The 21,951-nt window shown below is 45.5% G+C and overlaps 2 protein-coding genes across 3 annotated transcripts in view; one reads left to right on the forward strand and one right to left on the reverse strand.

The window, feature by feature from the left end:
• Positions 1 to 109: 109 nt before the first annotated feature.
• Positions 110 to 19,604, reverse strand: LOC149353545 (uncharacterized). 2 transcript variants are annotated; one of them, XM_089582644.1, is made up of 5 exons: positions 19,368 to 19,604; positions 6,636 to 7,021; positions 3,417 to 3,672; positions 425 to 579; positions 110 to 278 (listed from the first exon to the last, which is right to left on the reverse strand). In XM_089582644.1, exons 2-5 carry the CDS (start codon positions 6,681 to 6,683, stop codon positions 150 to 152), a joined length of 588 nt encoding a protein of 195 aa, XP_089438770.1. In that variant the 5' UTR covers positions 6,684 to 7,021; positions 19,368 to 19,604; the 3' UTR covers positions 110 to 149. The 2 variants fall into 2 exon arrangements, 1 of the variants encoding a protein (XP_089438770.1); XR_016291006.1 differs by lacking the exon at positions 425 to 579.
• Positions 19,538 to 21,951, forward strand: part of LOC149353546 (uncharacterized) — a 33,908-nt gene continuing 31,494 nt past the window's right edge. Inside the window, exon 1 of the mRNA XM_089582646.1 lies at positions 19,538 to 19,716. The gene's annotated coding sequence lies outside the window, so the exon portion shown is untranslated. The remainder of the gene's footprint in view (positions 19,717 to 21,951) is intronic.

Consider the following 21,951-nt stretch of genomic DNA (forward strand, 5'->3'; position numbering starts at 1 on the left):
CCTCCAAAATTCAGTTCTACTTGCAATTTCACCCCTATTTGAAGAGTGAACAGACCCCCAGAGAACAAAGCTAGCTTATAGGTTGTTGAATGAATGATGAGACGACTGATGCGTTCTTTAGATTTAATAAATTACAACACAATTTACAACTAAATAAAATTCACTAATATCGAAAAAACAATTAAAAAACGTATTCGCAACTGCCGCCGCCTCTTCCCGTAGCGGATCAGGAGACGCCGAAGTTGCGCAGGACGCCCATAAATTCCAAGTTCAGCAGTCTGCGTAAGCGAAAAGAACAGCGAATAAGGGTAGTGAATCAGCCAGAGAGACACAGACAACAGTCGCTAAGGAATCGTGTTAAAAGCAGCAAATTGGTCGAGAATGACCGCTGAGGCCCATGATGTGTTATACAAACGGTACTCACTATGGTATAGTTCCGACCAGAGTTAGCCATGAGCAGTGCTAGGCGAAGCTGCCTCACACAGAGCTCCCCCTTCAGCGCCAGCTGATCGGTCAGGCCTGGATGGCCGTATTCGCCAAAGGTTTCCCGGACGTGAGTGAACCACTCGCGTAAATACTCTGCATTAAAAAATTCAGGGGGCTCTTTGACTCTCTAAAGTGCGTAGAGGCGAAAGCGTTCTCTGCACCACTTTCGCTGCTTCTGTGGCACTGGTGGCGTCACATATAATCCAGTACAATTCCTAAATGATGACAAATCACTAATTAATGGTTAGTTACTGATTAATGACTGAATACTAATTAACTGCTAATTAATGACGCTTAAGCTTCGCCTCTAGAAGTGGAACGCGACAGCGTGTTGTAGCGCTGCCAGGGAGTCCACGGAACGCCACCATCCGTTCGGCGCGATGCCTTGCCCTTTGAACGCAACGCTTTTTGAGGAAAGCAAATGGCACAGTGATTCTCTGACATCTCGGTGGACACCTGAACCGCACCGTAGAGGAAGGGAGGAAGTGGGAGTGAAAGAAGACAAAGAGGGCCCGTAATGAAGAAAATGAAAATTGTATTTGAGGAAAGGAAATTACGCAGTAACTGTCTCACGTATCTCGGTGGACACCGGTCAAAATTCAGGAGGACACTTTTTTGACCATCGCCCTTTCGGTTCTACGCCTCGCTCGTCGGTAAATTGGTTTTTGAGGAAAGGAAATGTATCTGTCTCTCACATCTCGGTGGACACCTAAACCTCGCGGGAAGGAAAGGGAGGAGGATGGGAGTGAGCGAAGACACCGTATTCACTAGACGCGCCTTTGTTCATTCGAAACCTTCGAGCTGGCATGGCGGAGTGGAAGCATGCTCGTCTCGCACGCCGAAGACCGGGGTTCGATTCCCGAGCTCGACGAATTTACTACTCGGTTTTATTTATATATATGGCCTGACTAGAAAAGCTAATTCGGCTAATTGGGTAATTAAGCAATTAACTAAGCTCAGTTCCACTTAATTGGAGCATCACTATACGATCCCTTCAATTGGTTGCGTGGTCACTAGCCAAAGACAGATAAAACAAAGAATCTTTGTTCTTCTTTCTTTTTTCTAAGGTGCAAAAGAGTATATATATGCTGTTAGCATCCGGAATAAACATTTGTTGTCAGTTCAGCCCTGTGTTTGTCCTCTTCTTCCCTTGGCTTTGTGCCGTTGCGCTGCTTCACTAAGATATGTCAGACCAACTCGCACACCAGTTCATGTTGTACCAAAACGATGACACGGTCGCGACTGCCAACAGGTCCTGTATGTCGCAATTCCGTCCCTATGTTTCCTGTGGGGATTTTTTTGAAGCGCCCATATATCTAATTATTCGTTTCAGCCATGCCTCATCTTTTCTAAAGTGGATGAATGAGAAGGCATTAAAGATGAACGCATTAAGGAAAGCCAGCAAAAAAAAAAAAAACTAAGCATTTTTGTTCCCGCCGGAAAAACAGTGGAAACCTCACAAGGTTCTATCAGGCACCGTGGAATACCATCACCATACCAATTAGGTTTACTGCTGAACAAAGTCCTCTCCCGCCCTATCCTGTGCCAGGCGCGGCCGCTAAGCAACCGCCTACTTCTTAATCTGATCTGTTCCAATGGCTCTGCCAGATTTATCTACGTTTGCCTTGTCTTGGACATGACTCCGCCAGTCTAACGGACCGTCAGACTTTTAGCTCTCCGTAATGCATGCCCTATGCATGCCCACTTCCCCTTGATCTCGTCTAGGGCATTATTAACTCGCGTTTGCTCCCTAACCCACAGCTCTTTCTCTGCTACCTAGCATCGCCCCTATCAGCTTACTTTCTATAACTCGCTGTGCGGACCTCAGCTGCGCTGTTCTCAGCCTTATTTCAAGGATCTTCGTTAGCCTCCAGGTTTCCGCAGAATATGTGACGACTGAGAAAATACAATAGTTGCCTAGGTTCCCAGAGTGTTATTGGCAAGATGAAATTCATGACCTTTGAGTACTTTCAAAAGCATCGTAGCCGTAGTCTGCACCGAAAACAGTAATAGGTTCGAACAAACCATTTAGTAGAAGCAAGTTAAGGGTAAAAAGGCAGCCATCTAATCCGTTACGCATAACGCGTTAGGTGGACACCACCGCCGCGTACGTCATAACGCGATTGAAGCGCGCACTCACCCAATGTGCAAATTATGCCCTATTCCTTTGCGCAAAACCAACGAAGTCAAAACATTTCATTGGCTTAGCCTAAACTTGAAGACGGACATCACCTCCAGCTCACAAATCGAATGATCTGGATGTCCACTGACCCAGTGACCAGTGCGAACGGAAGGTTTATACTGCGAATAAAATAACACTGGCAAATCGACTATTTGTTATTTGCGTATTTGAACTATTTCCTTAATTTTGCCCTCGAGTCCGTGAAGTGTGCCAGGAACGCAATCGAACCGAAGACCGCAAGCTGCAGAAGGCCGAGTATGAACGGAGCGTATAGTCGTCAGCACAGGCGTCCAAGACGCCCAACCGGGCTGTCGCGGGTGAAATGTCAAAAAGGACACTGCAACTCCAGGCAACACGGCTGCAAATGCCAATTAGCTTTCACTGATTAATGCGGTAATCCGGCAAGCTTAAGTCTGAGTTACCTTTTTCTCTCCAATTTTCATCTCATAGACAGGACCTGCAGTCACTACCTTGTAAACAGTTACACCGCCTGTATGCCTGTGCCTAATGCATCAACATTGTTCAAGCTGACACCGTGATATATGTTTTAATTAGTTGTCACTGGGACCCGAATGCTTTGCGTGTAAGAACCGCTTGGTCTCCTCGTAATTGTTCAACCAGGCGCGTGTGCACCGAGATAGGAGCTGCGTATCATCAACGATAACGCGAGTACGTCGTGGCGTGTTTTGAACGTGATGTGAAACGCCGCAATCAGGAGCAGTGCCTAGGCGCTTGTGAGACTACTTACGGAACCGGCTAGTAGCTACAGCAGCTACAGCAGCTACAGCAGCTACTGCAGCTACAGCAGCTACAGCAGCTACAGCAGCTACAGCAGCTACAGCAGCTACAGCAGCTACTGCAGCTACAGCAGCCCAGCTGTCATGAGGACCGCGATGGCAGCCTGGGTAGTGCCTGAGGAGTCCCCAGCCCCCACGGGACGATGCATGGAGCGCCAACCGATGTCTTGCTCCAGTGCAAACTCGGTTCGAGGTCTGCGTCGTTGGCTGCATCCGAGAAGACGTGTGCAACACAACAGGTAAAGAGAAATCCACAATAAAAAGCGATTCCTAAAAGCCAAGAAAAAAGAACACACACACATCAATACTGGGTCAACATACAGGCAGGTAAAAGCAGGCGTGTACATGGAATTTGGGATTTTTAAAAACTCCACATAGAGGGGGTGAAGTTTAGAAACAAGGAAAAGGAAGTGCTGATCGATAATTATCGAACTTAGTGAATCTCAACATATGCACGCACATTGACAACTGCGTACTTATAATAAAGTTGACAGCTGAACCTTGACTGCTAAAATGCTTTTGCTGGAATTGCTGATTATTATACAAGTAAAAACTGCTACCACTTTCACCAGCAAATATAAAGGTCGCGAGTGAAGAGGATTAGCACAATGACGTCGCCAGAGTGGCGAAAATCACCGCGCGGTTTGCGCGGCGCGGCGCCGTGCTTTACGAACTCAGCTGGCACTTTCGTTACTGGCGTGTTCGTAACCACAGCACCGAGTGTTGCTATCTGCCGCTCCGGTGGACTGCCACTAGTTCCGATGTTTTTTGGGCGCTACTGTGCACTCGCACATCCGAATCGCCATTCAAGCCCATAATAAGTAATGCATAGGACTCTTCTTAGTAATTAGTTAATCTCGGACAATTTTATTTGCATTCAGAAATATGAAAAATTTAATTTACAGCACCGACAGATGGCAACGAACTTATCATACCACAAAGTCGCCCACGCCTGGCCACTTGGCCTGAAGAGGTACTCAAAGAAAAAAATACATGTCTGGCACCACCGAGCAACACAAAGATGGCAGTTCTTTCAGAGACCTCACCGGCCTCTTCGCTTGGTGCCGTGCTTCAAAACCTATACAGGATTGAAGAAGCGCCAATAACGGCACCGAAAGACGCGGGTTCGATCCCGGCCGCCACGATGAAGGCGAAACTCTAGAGGCCCGTGAGCTGTGCGATGTCAGTGCACGTTAAAGAACTCCAGGTGGTCGAAATTTCCGGAGCTCTTCACTACGGCGTCCCTCATAGTCTGTGTTGCTTCGGGACGTTAAACCCCAATAAACCAAACCAACAGGAACCGAAAATCGTCTTAAAACAATGAATGGCAGCTGTGATCTCCATCTGCCCCTGCAGCCCCTTTTTCCCATCTGATGCGCCGAAACGCCCGTCTTATATACAGATCATGCCTGACCGCACGTGACATGCAGAAGCACCCCTACCGTACGCGAACCACACAACTCCCCAACTCCACCTCCCCATGCACCATAGAGTTTGTTACTATTACCTAGAGGGAAAGCTGGCGAGCCGTCTATGGGAGTTCGCATAGAGGCCCCTCGTGACCATCAGCCACCATGGGCGCTTAAAGTATCATGGGGTGGTGAGCTACTCACTGCAGAACTACAACTTTTGGCCAAAAAATAATGCAAAAATAAAGCTGTTCGATAAATACGAACGTCCTAGCATTCAATATCATGTCTGTAAATTGTAATAAACGAGCAGAAAATCCTTTAAGTGCAAAGTTTGCCCAAAATAAGAGACGACTCGCTCTTCTATTGGCCAAGTATTGAACATTATCAAAACTAATATTTCGTGCTCAACAAGCGCGCTTTTAAAAGGAAATATGTTTTAAAAAATTTAGTTGCTTAAATACTTCAAAAGGTTTTTTAATAACATTTTGGAAAAGTGAAACCTTTTATTGGCGTTGTGTGTCGTTGCGGTTGCACTACTATGGTTTTTACACTCTGCATTCGCGCGAAAGTCGTCTGCGCACACACGAACAGCGTTTTCGGAATGAAACATCTCAGTAGTGCCACTCGATGTTCACGAAAAACTACGACTGTCTCGCAACAAGTAGCTCACCGCCCCATGATGCTTTGAGCGTCCATGGTGGCTGAAGTGCAGCGCCGCCAGCTTTCCCTCTAGGTAATAGTAAGAAACTGTATGCCATGCACCGACTGTTGACTGCATCTGGCTATTTCAACATGCTCGCGAAAAGGCACCCCATCCTAGATTTACTAAGCAATTGCAGCGTTTGCCCTCAGGCCAGCTGCTTCCGGAGTAAACACCTCGTATTTTTTTTCTTAACTTAAGCTGAACCCTCTTTGTTAACCTCCACGTTTCTGCACCATAGGTGAGTACCGGTAAGATACAGCAGTTAAGGGCAACGCAGCGAGGTATGGAAAGAAAAATGGTGTAACGTTAAGAGATCGGAAGAGGGCGGAGTGGGTGAGGGAACAAACGCGCGGGTTAATGATATCCTAGTTGAAATCAAGAAAAAGAAATGGGCTTGGGCAGGGCAGGTAATGCGAAGGCAAGATAACCGCTGGTCCTTAAGGGTAACGGAGTGGATTCCAAGAGAAGGCAAACGTAGCAGGGGACGGCAAAAAGTTAGGTGGGCGGATGAGATAAACAAGTTTGCAAGGATACGGTGGCCGCAACTGGCAAAGGACAGGGTTAATTGGAGAGACATGGGAGAGGTCTTTGCCCTGCAGTGGGTGTAGTCAGGCTGATGATGATAAGGATGATGATGATTTTTTTTTTCATTTGCATGTGTTAAAAGTGAAGTCCATCCTTTTTTTGCAATCTGGGGTGGCGGCTGCCATCAGCAGCCCGTCCGCAGACCTGACACAAGATACATTTTGCTCTTCATGCAAGGCATGCTACACCCGTGTAATTACGTCTTTAAAAGTCAACGAGTATCGCGACGCCCGTTTGAAGCATGAAGCATGAAAATAGCACTGTGTTTTGCACTAAAAAAGCTGCTCGCAATGGAATATCACCTGGCTACTTCTGAACTAGAACTTGTGGGGCCTGCGTGAGGACAGGCTGAACCTCCTGAACAGGCGCCCTCACCGAACGCATTAATACTCGGTGAAGTAGCCTAGAGGAAAATCCAGCAAGTATGCCTAAGCCAATGTGCAGAGTAGACGGCTTAGAAGCAAACTCACCCTGTTGGGTGCAGGGGTCGGCTGACGGCTGCCACCGGCCGCATGCATTTCTGCGCAGGCGCATCTCGGAGCTTAATCACCTCGTCGCCTTGACCGCATCGGTGGTGGTAGTCACCAGCGGTTCTTCCTCCGATGGCACTGGAGCTGCGCGGCCCAGAGGTGACTAAGCGCTTGGCATGCTCCGCGACCGGTAGCTGTCCAGATGGCCGCGGGACAGGTGTTGCGATGTTCCGGCAGCTCCCACTGAAGCAGTCAGCTCCTTGGCCAAGCTCATTCTTCATTCCGAGCTGGAGTCTCCAACCACTGTGATGGAGCCGAGCAGCAGACTGTTCGGGACGGACTAGGTGGAGACACATAGCTTGGGGATGCCTCCTGAAGGATAGCTACTAAAGAAAAGATAGCGTGCGCTCGACGTCTCGTGCAGCTCGAGCAGCGCACTCAAGAAATACGAAGACCTCGAGACCTTGTGTTTTTTTTTTCTACTTTCGGTTTGATTTGCGCGTGCACAAGAGAACATGTCGGCAATATTTCGCAGGCTCAGAGTTCGCGATTCAATTCTGCGCGGGCATTCATTTCATGTCTACATTCGTGGTACTTGGGTGTCCGTGGCATCCACGGGGTTCTGCCTGGGCGCGACGAATGAGGGCGAAAAAGTTTGAAACTCGTTCATGCCATGTTTACAAAAAAATGAAGGCGGAGATGAGCAAAAAAAAAAAAACAGGTCGAAAGAATGCAAGGGTTTGCGTGGGAGCTGCGCTAAGGAAGAAGTGAAAGCAGAGAAAATACTAGATACTTGCAGTTGTTAGCTTACCGTTGCGATACGCTGCGTGGTTTTTTTGTGATAGAATAAAATCATTGTTTCTCAAGTGAGGTTTACAAAAGATTTAGAAGAGGAAGAAGTAGCACACAACGAAGAAGTATGCGGTCGAGAGGAGAGAGGCGGCAGTAACACAAGAAATGATCTATTGTTTCGGGTTCTGCGCACAGCGGCCAGAATAGGGAGACCGGCAAATCAGACTTATGTACGTAGAAATTTAATTGTAGCACGTCGCAACGTAGATGCATAAAAGAAACCTCAGGCTTGCACGATCGCCAGTCTTTACTGCTCCACGGAAAGAGAAGATGCTTGTAGACGGGAGAGGAAGTAAGCGCTGAGGTGGCAAATCCTTTTGATACCTTTCCGGCGGAGCCTGGCCGTTGTAATGTGTGCGCAGAGCGGAAGGAGAGTCATGATTGGACCTTGAAGAGATGCTTTTGCCAAAGTATCTGCAACCTCACTTAAATGCATTCCTGTGTACCCAGGCACCGAAAGCATCCGTAATGAGCACACGTGAGGTGGTAGAATAATTTCAGCATGCGTAGTGCCTGTGACTCTGTAGACGCGCCTAGAGAGGAACACAGGGGTAATGAATCCTTCATAATTATGGCAGAACAAAAAGAGTTCTTTAATTTGCGCAAATCCTAAACTACTGTTAAAATTTGACCAAATAGCCGCCGCGGTGGCTCAGTGGCTATGGTGCTCGGCTGCTGGCCCGAAAGACGCGGGTTCGATCCCGGCCGCGGTGGCTGAATTTCTTTGGAGGAGAAATTCGAGGCCCGTGTACTGTGCGTTGTCAGTGCACGTTAAAGAACCCCAGGTGGTCGAAATTTCCGGAGCCCTCCACTACGGCGTCTCTCATAGCCTTAGTCGCTTTGGGACGTTAAACCCCATAAACCAACCATAAACCAACTAATATGATCAAATAAATGGGGTTAAATCGGGAAGGCCAAGTGAGAACACCCGTCACGCGAGCTCGGTCTTCCGGGATTGTTCTGTGTTTGGTGCTTCTACGCCTGGGCACAGCAACAGGAATGCGCTCACCGCCATTCAGTTTCCTTTTAGGCATGAACCTGCTGCCATCTTAAAATCTTTCTAAATTCCATCTTTTTACCACTCACGTTCAAATTTCATCTGTAATGAAAACATCTCAAACGGTGCATGTAGAGCTGCACGCCCTTCTCTCATTAAAACTGCTGCATGATAGTGTGATTAGCGTTATCACCGCCTCTTGTGACCTACGGAGTTTCCCTGCTTTCGATGCCACTGCACCCCCCCCGCCCCCCCTGCATGATATTAAGAGAACTGTCGCATGGGTTCAGCGCACAAGGAACACACGGCGACCGGCTAAATTTTCACTTAGAAGCGACAAAAGCGACAGCATCGCTCAAAGACTATTTTTACATGCCACTCTGTAGGTTTGTACGCATTCTTTACACAATTGTAAATCCTTTCAGCGCGTGAAAGGGGTTTTGCCGTTGTTGCTGTCAAAGTGTGTCTTTGTTTTTCTCTTTGTTCGTCGCTAGCCGTTGAACCATGCTAGGTGAATTTGAAAAGGTGCGTGAAGAACTGGAAATAAATTAAAGAGAGCTCAATTGCGGCAATACAAAGCGCCCATGAATGCTATCTGCGGAAGTCGCTCCGAAAAGTGGCCTAAGTATACACTGCTGTTGCAAACGCAATGATGACATGGTTCTAGAAGGCGCTGGCCTACTTGAGGAAAGTAAATGCTTAAAGGCGGAGAAGGTCGCTTTGCTTTTTGACCCATACGCGTAAAGAAACTGGCCTCTAATTATGAACTAAGTCTGAATGGCTTGAATGAGTATTCTGGCAACAGACACCTAGAAATCACTGACCTGCCAGAATCCGGGAAGAATAATCCTGCTGATATTATTCAGAAGATTCGCCGCGCTATGAATCATTCTGTGGCACCTCACCGCATTGAATCGTGCCACCATGTGCCCACTAAAAATTTCGCATGCAAGAAGAAAGTAAAATGGTTTCAGAAAAGATGGAAACAAGGCGCTTAGCTTGAAAAACCCAGAAAGAAAGCATGACAACAAACGATATCGATTGCGAAATACACATTGTGTATGTAAATGATCATTGGTGGCCGTCACTGAAGAACCTGATGGACATCACAGTGGCTCGAAAAAGAAGACAAGCAGTGGAAGTTAGCCTCGACAAGTTACCGCCACATCTTAGCCGAGGATGAAACTTCATCAGTGGTCCTGATCGCTTGCATCAATTACCTGGAAAAGATCATTAGAGCTCCGTGAGTTTATTGATAATTGCTGAGTGATTAGCCGTAGTTTCCCTGTCTTTGTACCGGCTAATGTTGGTTGATAGGCTGTTTGCGAAAAACAAGAACGCCACGTCATTTTTTTATCTTAATGCTAAAGGTGTGCTACTGGTACTTTTTCAAAACTACACCGAATTGAAATAGTTTAGCTTTGCGACTGAATCAAATACGAATTGTTTAGCTCAAAACCGAAGCGACCGCTGAGAACCGCATCGAATACGAATCGAACATGTTTAGAAATCTTCGCTAGTTGTGCGATTATTCAGTCAGCATTCATGTGCGACAGCGAAACGCTGGTTTCCAAGTTATTGCTATGGTAGACAAAAGACGCAACTCAGATCCCCGTTACGGGCTCGCAGCACCAAGTAAGTGTAGTAAGTTTATCATTATCAAGTTTTGTGCATAGTAAAAGTGCATTTTGTTGTTCATAACACAAGAGAATAAACTGGTGTCATCTCGCTGAATGAGTCGGGAGATAGCTCTGAGGCATGGCCTCCGAGGTCAGGCATAAAGCCAGGTTTGCGGAAACTTCTTCGGCCTTGCTGCGTCGTTCACTCCATTATGAGGACTATGAACAGCGCCACTTGAATCGACCGTACCGCGACGCTGAACCCTACAACCCACAAATACCGATCGCGGCATCATGGTACGGGGCGTGTATGGCCCCTGTTTCTGGACTAGTAGTGGAGAAAAATTGGTGAATGCCTTATTCACACTTTGCGCCAATTATTGTAGTAGTACTCGGAAACTTGAGGACGTATTCAATGAGTTCCAAATAATTTTGAACGTACACTTTTCGACTCGTTCCAATAATTTAATAGGAGGATATTTGATTCGATTTTGGAAATTTGCGAATATTGGGCAATAGGGCGAATATTGGAATATTGGGCGAATATTGGGCAATAGCAAAAGCTATTGGGCAATTCCAGAGAAACAAACAAGATGCCTTCGTATTGATTTCAACACTTGATGGTCATAATCCCATGAATGCTTGTAAAATGTGTAATGGTAAATGACATGTTCCTTGTGTCTCATAAACATGTTGATAGGCATATCATGTAGTGATGCTGAAGCCTTGTGCAATTTTTGGTCCTGTACTCATTCAAGCTACTGAAGGATGCGGGGACCGTGAAGACTATACCTGGGCTTTTTTCCACAATCCCTCACATCTCTGACCTGAAATCAACCCGATTGATTCATGAATTGAATGATTTTCGTCGAGCTAACGCAAAAATTGTCCGGAAACCGCGGTGAACTTGAAGCAAAACTTGATGGCGAAATCATTATTAAGAATTCTCGAGTATCCTTACCAAAAAAAAAAAAGATGCGATGTGATGCGACAAGTATCCTTTAGAGGTATTGGGTCTACTTTTCTTTTTATTTCGCACACTTGCCATAAAAGCATAATTTGGTTTCGCTGCATACTAATAAAGGAAATCATGTAAGCTATTTTCATGCAGGAACCGGAGATGTCTCGTGCACTTGTTGTCTCAGCCACTTGAAGAAATGTTCCTCCTTTCTCGTGTTTAGTCCCACTTAATGTAATATACGTGTTCTTGAAGCCTTGTCCCCGCACAAGTCCACTACAGGTGGTGAACATCCACCTTGGCAGCCAGTGTAGAACCCCTCGGGCCAGTGGTGGGTCCTAGGTTGCCTCCAGAGCCCCATCGGCCCGTGGTAGACGGGGTAAGGGCACTTATCCCTGTTATCCATCGAAGGGACACCGCCTCTAATCTCATTAGGCTACGAGGAAGGGCAAAAGTGTACGGAGGAATGAGGGAACGTGTACTTTTCCTTAAAGAGGATGTGGAGAGCGGAGCGGGCGTCGAATAGGGAGCCTGGTTGGGGATGCACTAGCGCTTGGAACTTCGTGTGTAAGGTTGTCCACTTTTCTCTCCTTAGCGTTCTCAGCATCGTCTTGTGTACAGTGTATCTGGATGTGTATCGGTTTTCTTATTGAGTGCATGGATTTCCTGCGTTACACATCGTGCCTTTGTCACTCTTTTCAGTGGTTTTATGGTGCTTAAGGAGTCTGCATAGATATAGGCTTCTCTTATCGACTCTATTTTATTTATAGCGAACCGCATAAAGTTCCATCACAACCATATACAGATCGTCTTATACATATTCATTATGTACAACATTGGTCAAAAATCTCATAGCCACAGCGTTCAGCTGCAGCGAAATGAATGTTCCTAGCATGCTCCGTGTATCGGATAATTGAAAACATAAGTCAAGCAGGAAGCTTCTCAACCGCAACAAGAAACCTGCTGTACGTTTAGCTCTCTGTCGGGCTAGTGCTCTGCCGCTTGTTTCTATAATCAACGTATCCGTATATGCAATTCATATTCCTGGGCATGCATCAACCAGAGGTCGAGTTAATAGTCGTGAATTCTCATGGAGGGGGTTCAGCCATTGTCGGTCTAGAAACGCGGAGGCTAACGAAAAGGGTGCAGCTTAAGTTAAGGACAATGCAGGGAGGTATGAAAAGACAAATGATTGGTATAACGTTGAGAACCGGAAGAGGGCGGAGTGGGTTAGGGAGCAAACGTGGGTTAAGGACATCTTAGCCTAAATCAGGAGGAAAAATCGAAGTTTTTTTTACGCTGTTCTACTCCAGTTTCACCCGCTTATTAAAAGTAAACAATCTTTAGAGAGCAAAGGTGCATAAGAGCTCGCAACGCGCTTGCAGGTTCTCAAAAAGAATTAAGAGACCACTATTAGGTTCTTTTCATTTAATACATCACAATACAACTGAAAATGTTTACAAATCACTTATTTCGAGATAATATTATCAAATAAAACTCAAACCCCCGCCGAACTTCTCCATGGCTCTGAGGACCGCCTGAATGAGCCCAGGATGCGCACTAAGTTCAGGTCCACGGGTCTGCGTAGGCGAGAAAAGACAATGAGCGTGGTGAACCACAGGAGACGCAGACAGCAGACACTAGGAAATCATGCTCAGAGCTCCGAATTCCTCGCCAGTGACCTTTGAGGCCCGCGCGTTCTTACTCAAATCCAAGGACGGATAGATAATTCACGGCAATGTGAGGCACCTTCAGAAATGCCGGTTGCATATTCAGTGACACTCAATCGTAATGCGACAACTGAAGAGCTATCGCCAGTCACAGTGTTCGATATTGCATTTCATGCCCACATGGAACAAGAGTACTTGCCGTTGTACATGGACGTTTCCTCTTTTCCATGTAGTCATTACTTATGCTTGCAGACACGTTAGGCCTCTAGGAAAGCGAGTCAGCTCTTCAAAAAATGGAGGCGACGCTGGTAAATGTTTTCCACCTTTTATAAATTCCACTTTCTGTGGCCCCGTTGTTGCGCACTCGTTGCGTATTTAAGAGATCTTGTATGAGCTCACAGTACTTGAAAAAGGACGCTGAACACGCGTACATGCCACTTATGTCCTTAGCAACAACCAATCTTGTAGCTCTTTCTGGTTATGTTTACTTATCATCAAAAGGCGGTTCTGTTACCAAGAAAACTGGGCCTAAAATTTCCCCGCCGTTCGATTCAAACTTCTAACGTCAACCCAGAAGGGACCACCCTCTGGGTGTAATTGGAAAATCCGCCCGCAAATAAATGTCTCAAAGAATCGCACTTTTCTTGCTAAAACGACTGGGATTAGCGGCACCTGTCATTTGTATTCACAATGTCTGATGATAAAGTTGTGCTTTAAGTATCTTCAGCCGCTTTATTTAATTGCACGTTAATTTATTGATAAAGGTCTAGATCAAACACGTACAAGCGCTAAAAAACACGGACAGAGAAGAGACTTGGACAACACGAGCGCTTACTTTCAACTGAAGGTTTATTGATACACAAGCACAATTTTATACACCTTGCTGCATGACGTCAAACTGATAGCCCTGCCGACATCACGTGGCTGCCCCCAAAAACATTATTTCCTTTTTAGTCAGTGTGACAGATGGTGCGCTGACGCAGGATGGACCGGCTTTTCTAATCAAATCTGCCTCTATTATCTCTCTCACATCCTGACAACTATGTTTGGCCACAATTTTGCATGCGCTGAAGACAGGTTTACATGGTTTCTTATTCTTTACAGCACAATCATGACAATGTTCAGAAAGATTACCGTCTCTATAATTGCCTACCTTCCTCCTGTGTTCCAGTAATCTTTCGTTCAGACATCGGCCAGTTTGACCGATGTACCTAGAGCCACACGATAGAGGAATGTCATAGACCACACCAGAAACACATGGTACAAAAGGATCCCGGTGCTTGATACCGCATGGTTCTTTAGGCTTTAGAAAAGGATTAGTCAACTTGACTAGTTTTTCCAACTTCTCAGGCGCCGAGAACACTACTCTGACGTCACTGCGTTTCGCAATCTTCTTTAGGCGATGGGAGGTGTTGTGCAAATAGGGGATGACTACCGTTCTGTTTCCATTTGCTTCGATCTGGTTCTTGTCTTTTCTCTTTACGGTTTTTAACATTCCTTCAGATACAGATACAATGAGGCTTGTCGGATACCCAGCTGACTGAAGACGCGTCACTTGCTTTTGGAAACCATGGCTCAGTGAATGGCAACACGATTTTTTTAGTGCATTATTTAAGCATTGCTTAGCGATTGCTCTCTTAACAAGTTTTGTATGAGATGAATGAAACGGTAAGAGGGGTTTGTTAGCTCTTGGATGGTACTCCCAACACATAGATTTGTCAGTGAGAATTAGCTTCAAATCTAAAAACTGTAAAATACCATCTTTTGGAATTTCATGCGTCAGTACTAAAGGATTAAAACACTCACCAAAAAGGGCTAAAAGCTTACTGACAGTGGTCGAGAAATCACTGCACCCTTGTAATAAAATTAAAAAATCTTCGACGTATCTTAGCGATATAGTTCTTAGCGATATAGTTTTAGCTCATTGTGACAGAGTCGTTTCTAACCGCCTGAAGGTTTTTAACAATGTGACTGTTTTTAGATACGTCGATGATTTTTTAATTTTATTACAAGGGTGCAGTGATTTCTCGACCACTGTCAGTAAGCTTTTAGCCCTTTTTGGTGAGTGTTTTAATCCTTTAGTACTGACGCATGAAATTCCAAAAGATGGTATTTTACAGTTTTTAGATTTGAAGCTAATTCTCACTGACAAACCTATGTGTTGGGAGTACCATCCAAGAGCTAACAAACCCCTCTTACCGTTTCATTCATCTCATACAAAACTTGTTAAGAGAGCAATCGCTAAGCAATGCTTAAATAATGCACTAAAAAAATTGTGTTGCCATTCACTGAGCCATGGTTTCCAAAAGCAAGTGACGCGTCTTCAGTCAGCTGGGTATCCGACAAGCCTCATTGTATCTGTATCTGAAGGAATGTTAAAAACCGTAAAGAGAAAAGACAAGAACCAGATCGAAGCAAATGGAAACAGAACGGTAGTCATCCCCTATTTGCACAACACCTCCCATCGCCTAAAGAAGATTGCGAAACGCAGTGACGTCAGAGTAGTGTTCTCGGCGCCTGAGAAGTTGGAAAAACTAGTCAAGTTGACTAATCCTTTTCTAAAGCCTAAAGAACCATGCGGTATCAAGCACCGGGATCCTTTTGTACCATGTGTTTCTGGTGTGGTCTATGACATTCCTCTATCGTGTGGCTCTAGGTACATCGGTCAAACTGGCCGATGTCTGAACGAAAGATTACTGGAACACAGGAGGAAGGTAGGCAATTATAGAGACGGTAATCTTTCTGAACATTGTCATGATTGTGCTGTAAAGAATAAGAAACCATGTAAACCTGTCTTCAGCGCATGCAAGATTGTGGCCAAACATAGTTGTCAGGATGTGAGAGAGATAATAGAGGCAGATTTGATTAGAAAAGCCGGTCCATCCTGCGTCAGCGCACCATCTGTCACACTGACTAAAAAGGAAATAATGTTTTTGGGGGCAGCCACGTGATGTCGGCAGGGCTATCAGTTTGACGTCATGCAGCAAGGTGTATAAAATTGTGCTTGTGTATCAATAAACCTTCAGTTGAAAGTAAGCGCTCGTGTTGTCCAAGTCTCTTCTCTGTCCGTGTTTTTTAGCGCTTGTACGTGTTTGCTATGAACCAACTAGCCCAAAGGTCTGTGCTCCTGAGGTCTAGATCGGTTTGTCTTCAATGTCGCTTTACCAATACTCGTCTGCACCCCGGGGCTGACCTAATCAGAAGGCGCTGATTTCGAAACAAAGACACGCGTTTGCAGAGTGCATGATATATTTACCGCTTAAGTGACTGCTCCAATAAGAAAGAAGTGACAGTTGTAGATGACACATTATTCTCGATTCACACAAATGTTGCACCTGTTATTACCTAACATGTTGTGACATAACCTGTCACAACGCAGCACAAGGTTTTTGCGGATATTACTGGGTGGTCACGGGATTTAGAACATGTTTTGTGCAAAGCGTGACCAGTAGTCAAGCCGCATACCTAGGCCTTCTGTGCAGCTCTCCGCCGGAATCAGAAAAAAAACCAATGCATTGAACTGCCAGATGACCCGTGAACTTGATGTAACAGTAGCTTGGTTTGGGCTAGTTGGTAACAGTTCTTAGAAAACATTATGAGAACTTCTTTTAAAACATCGTTCATTCCTGTTATCGATTGCAGTTGACTTCTTAAGCATACATTTCGACGGCAGTCCGAATGAACTCGACATAAGCCCCACAAGAAATAGCTCCAAAAGTTGCTGTCGGCAGCCAAAGTGTGTAGGGATACCGACGAGCAGGGTCAAATGCGATACTGTTTGGGAGCGGTATATACCACCACAAAACCACTACTAAATAATTCGGCATAGAAACTATGGAGGACGACAGCAGGTGTCTGTCTGTGTGCGCCTTCCTGCATTTTTTTGCAGAAATAGCGAATTTCGAAAAAGAAGTTGCCCAATGGAAATTGTTGCGAGGGATATTGCGGTGGTTACGAGGACGGTGTTCGCAGGTTTTATTCTTCCAACAACTTTTTATTTCTTAATAGACATCCCGTCTATGCAGCACTTTGCTACAAGGCATGACCGAAGGCATATTCAGCTGCAACGTGGACGCAGTTCTGCAGCTATAAGCTGGGTGAAGATGATAAGGTAAATTTTTTTCTCGATGATGTACCCTAAAAGCGGCTTTTTTTAAGAAAGCTTCACAGACAATAACGGTCGCTTCATGAGTGAATTTCTGTTAATTAATTGTTTACTTATTTATCTATACGAGTTACATAATATCGGCCTTGCTGTGCAGCCCACATTAACGAAAAACACCGAGTTATCTCTCACACTTTTAAAAATATAAATCTTTAAAGGTTAATAAAATCACCTCGTAGAACGCTCCGATCAATGGGACAATTTTTTACCGTTAAATTGTCGCCCTATTGTCCAATTTTGCTCTTTGGAATCAACGCGAGTGTATTTGACATACGTGCGTAGCTAATTAGCGAGAAAATTTCCATATTGTAAGATATTTTTTCACCAGTTACGCGCCCAAAACGCAAGAAACTAATTTAATTCGATAAAAGCCGACCTGAATCCCCACGGTACCGCTTTTTTCATATATTTATGCGTGCTACATCTGCAATTCTAAAGCTAACAGCATTAAGGAACTGCGAGCTCAGCCCTCTGGGAACGTGTACACAGTTGCTCACTCACCCTTGACGCAACTGAAATTTCGGTGAGTGAAGAAGGAGGGAACGCATAGTATTACACGAGGGGAAGTGCGCCACCTTTTGCACCTTCACGCATATCCGATCTGCTGGGTGGTTGTGACGTGCACGCCCGTAAGATATTTGATGACTCGTCCAGGTATACAGTCTACCAATGCGATCGAAACTTGCGACCAGGTGGCGGTGTCATGTCATCTATATCTAGTAGTAGTAGTAGAAGACCTTTATTCGGCCATAATTTACAGGTGGAGCATGTCGACCGCCTGGGAGACCAGAAGTCGCTATTCTTGCTCTCCTTCAGCGCCAAGCCAGTCGAGCTAGGTGGTGATGCATAGAGAAGGTAGGGGTAGGAACCCGACAGCTGAGGAGCCGAGCAAAAGTAGAGGCAATTGGCCAGGTCCGCATAGATGCAGGGGCAGTTAGGACAGGAAAGGTCTGATCGATAGCGATAGAGAAAGAGGCGAGACGGGGTGACGACTGCATACAGTTGGATGTGCCGAACCGAACGGTTTAAAAACGGGCAAATGCGGTCTCAAGACTTCAGGTGACGTTTACGTTTAGGGTAGCGGAACAACCTTCGACGACTAGCGTTCAGGACGCCGCCGCCACACCTGTTCTCGCGACCTTGACGGAAAAAATCGGTTGAGTTAAGCAGCAGATAATTAAGAGCCGATAAAAGGATTTCACCAACTTTCAGTTCACGTCACTAATTTACATTAGGTGGCCTCATTAAAAGTGCGTACTGGATCTGATCTTTTGGTGACATACTTCGGATGTTTGTCTCGAGGAAAGGGACATATTAAGGGCTCGTTTCGTAGCACGAAGCAGTCTGTAGCTACTGTTTACGTACTACCGCACTCTGACATCATTTAGATTGAATAAAACAAGATTAGAGCAGCAGGCTGTATTTTCTGCATCATCCGCTCTGTCCGTCATGATAGTGATTAGTTTCGCGTTGCCGTCTGCAAGAGTCATTCATGCTTGTTACTTCGGCGTTTAAGGCGGCTAAAAAGTGCAATCTTGTTCAATTTTTGCACGTTATTTATCTCAAACGAGTTTGTCACTGTTCACCTCGTCGCATAACGCAATGGCCGCACCGTGTATCCCGTAAAGAATTCGCTATTTGAATAATCGTTCTTAGGGTCGTATTTTAAGCATCTTCCTTATTTTGAAGAGAAAAATGCATATAAAATGCTATGCGCATTGATAGGTGTGCGCTAGAATACAGCACCGCAAAAAATCACGCTACCTTATATTGTGGCATTATGCCCAGCTGCCAAGATTGGTTGCAACGCTAGGCCCCGTTAAAGCGAATCTGAACGACGGACGTGATCGCCGCTTCGTGGAGCAGACGACTCCCGATGCGACTTGACGTCACCGTCCCCGCCTCATCCGTGGACAACGCCTTTCCGCTCTCGAATTTTTACCGGGGTATCATGAGTTTGAAGAACTAAAACACTTCAAATATGGCAGCAATCTTGTTTTCGCTTCGTTTTATTTTCTCTTTTTAACACTGCGGGAGCGCACTTCTTTCTGCAAAGCGGCGAGTTTTGCGTGGTGCTGTCACGTGCCTATTTCCTTCGTGCGGGACTAGTTGCAGTGTAGTAGTTGCTTCACTCTTCGAGAGATTCTGTGACATCAGGGTGAGCAGGGACCTGAGGACAGGAGTTTATAGAATCTTCAGGCGCGGCCACTCTGTCATCTCTCGTGGACCACACATATTTAAGAAATTGGTATATGTGATCGACTGCTAGTAGTACCGCTCACACAAAGTAAAACTCTATATTCTCATCAGCCAAATCAGCAGCGTCGTCTTCCGACTGGCGTCATTCCTCTGTCACAGATTTGTGCACAAGGAAGGCACGTTTAAGGCCGACCTTCCTGCCTTCCACCGCAAATAAACTTCTTTCTCTGCCTAACTCATCTCAAGCGCATTCCATAGAGAAACATGCTTACGTAAAGAGCTGACACTCGATCCGTTCCACGTCCGAGCAAGGAAGGGTCTGACCACTCACCAGGCGGCGTTGCGATGTGCGCTTCCACTTCACTTGAAACGTACACAGCTAATCGTACATCCGCCTGTTTGCATCCATGCGCCCCTTTCCCAGATGCTTCGCAGGTCACGCGGGGCTGGTTCCGCCCAGCTCACCATGTTTTGCGACACGTCGCCTATGTTTACCGAAGGGAACAATGTTATCCATAGCTCTCTAGCTCTCTTCGGAATAAGACGCGACTCGGGGACTACACCAAGGGGGCTCTCCTGGCTTGTTTGCTGAAACATCGTTCCTTGCAGTCATATCTTCAGGTGCGTGCATCGACGTCTTTTAAGAGGCAAAACTTATTTATTTATTTATTAGTTACCTGCATCGCCCCGCAGGGCATCACAGCAGGGGGGTAAAGACTTCATTATAGGTATAAAACAATTATTGCAGTGCATGGAAAAATGCTTCATTAGATGTAATACATACAATGCTCGGTGGCAAACTGTTCCAGTCCCGAACAGCTCTAACAAAAAAAGAATAACGCAAGACGTCACCCTTGCAAGAAAATTCCCTGACCTTCAAGCAGTGGTCCAGTCGCTTTGATATATAATGAGGTGCCTGGATACATTGTTCGCGGTTTATGCCAGTTTTTGAATAATAAATCTCATTGAAAAATTTCAATCTGATGTACCTTCTACGGTCCTTCGGCATAAGAAACACAATCGCAATACGAAGACACACTCACAAAGAAGAACGCTTCATTCACCACATTCATTCATCTGCACACCGCATTCTAAGCATCCCTTTCACAGGCAATCCCCCTTTTCCTTATGTGGCATGCTTCCAGCCGTTCATGTGCGGTTCGATCTTTACTTAATCTTTTATCCTGTAAACTGAAAGAAACAATTCAGAGCTGCAGTATGTATAATCGCAACGAATTGCGATTACAATCTTTTGTTTCTCAGCATGCCGCAGCTCCGTTTACGGACCCACGTAGGAGGAGAGGGGAGCAACAAGTTTAATGAACAAGAATGGAAGGAAACAACATCATTACGCACTGCATAGTTGCAGTGAGACTCTACCCATTTATCATATACGGAAAGGAAATCTTAATGCAGCAGTGCAAACGGAGTACGGAGACAGTGAACCCGGATGACGTTAGTCAAGCCCACCTCAACTCGTTTTGCAACGCGTCGCCCAGTTTTTCCGCTTAGGTTGTTTAATGTTGACTGCATAAATAATTGCCGTAATTCTTCAGCGAAGTAAATTGTCAGCAAGACTTCTCTAATGCTGCGTTAACTTATTTTGCGCGTGTAGCATAGAAAATCAGCCGCAGCGCACATTTACCATGCAACCACCCGTTCGTTATTTCGCCGTCTTTTCCTGACGAGCATTTTCAATTTTTTGTTATGGTGTCTAGGCCTTGATCAAAAGGCATAGCGATCGCTTTTTATCAAGGGTGCAACCTGACGTATAGGAATTGCGCGCATGCCGTAAGAGCCTCTTTTCCCTTCTTACTGGTGTCTAGCCGTTGACAATCCCTTGAGTGTTGTTTTTCCGGGTGACGTTTCAGGGGAAAACACTGCAGCGTGTACGAACATTTTTTTTAATTTTGTTCGAGACACGGTGTGTGTGCTATACGGAAACTTATTTCTCGTTGGTGGATGTAATATGATGCATTTCATAAACTCTGTGATCCATTATTCTTTCGGTGCAATTCACAATGTAAACAAGAAAAAAATAAACATTTTCATGGATCCACTGCCTCCTATTGTGTGCAACTGAGAAAAGCGGAAAACCGACTCAATAGGGCAAAAAATGTCATAAGAACAGCTCTGATCATATTATTCCAATATTCGTGAACTAATTAAGTCTTGATTAGGTCCTTAGAGAAGCTTAGCGGTATTTCCAGTAAAAAGGTTACGATCCTCGAGGTTATTATGTCTGTATGCATGACATGCTTAGAAATTAAATATTAAAGGCCATTCACTCCCCTATAGACAATGCAGTTGATCATTTTAACAACCAAAGGCCAATCAGAATCGAAAGCGTTGCTATCGAGGTCGAAACAGAGCTAAAGCACGAGTGTAAAATCTCGTAGGCTGAAAGCAGCGGTCTCATCAGCCGCTCGACGCACTGGCGGCAGTGCATCAGCTCGGCCGCAGGGACCTCACGTGAGTGTCCGCACTTTAGCAATATCTTTCCCGATGCACATTCTTCTAGTGTTCCTAGTTATTCTTCCTCTTGGTGTATCTGAAAGCCCGCCAAGAAAATTTGAGATTTGTGCTACGGCAGAAAACAATGCATTCCATCGAAATAGTGACTAGGGAGCTGAAAGCATATGCGCCTTTCCAATGAGTTTCCCTTCCGCGCTACCACAGCTCCCAGTGAAAATTCTGCATTCTTTCCGCACTTGTCCTTCATGTTCATGTTCGTCTTCTTCTTTCTCGAAACCCGACAGGACTCACATTCTAACCTCTCCATCTTCCACTGTGACCGGTCAGTAACCCGCGGACGTGACGGACTCCCAGGATTGCCGATTGTAGACGTGAAATGCA

The sequence above is a fragment of the Amblyomma mixtum genome, chromosome 3 (genome assembly GCF_055824585.1).
Source record: "Amblyomma mixtum isolate Tamu chromosome 3, ASM5582458v1, whole genome shotgun sequence".
Lineage (NCBI taxonomy): Eukaryota > Metazoa > Arthropoda > Arachnida > Ixodida > Ixodidae > Amblyomma > Amblyomma mixtum.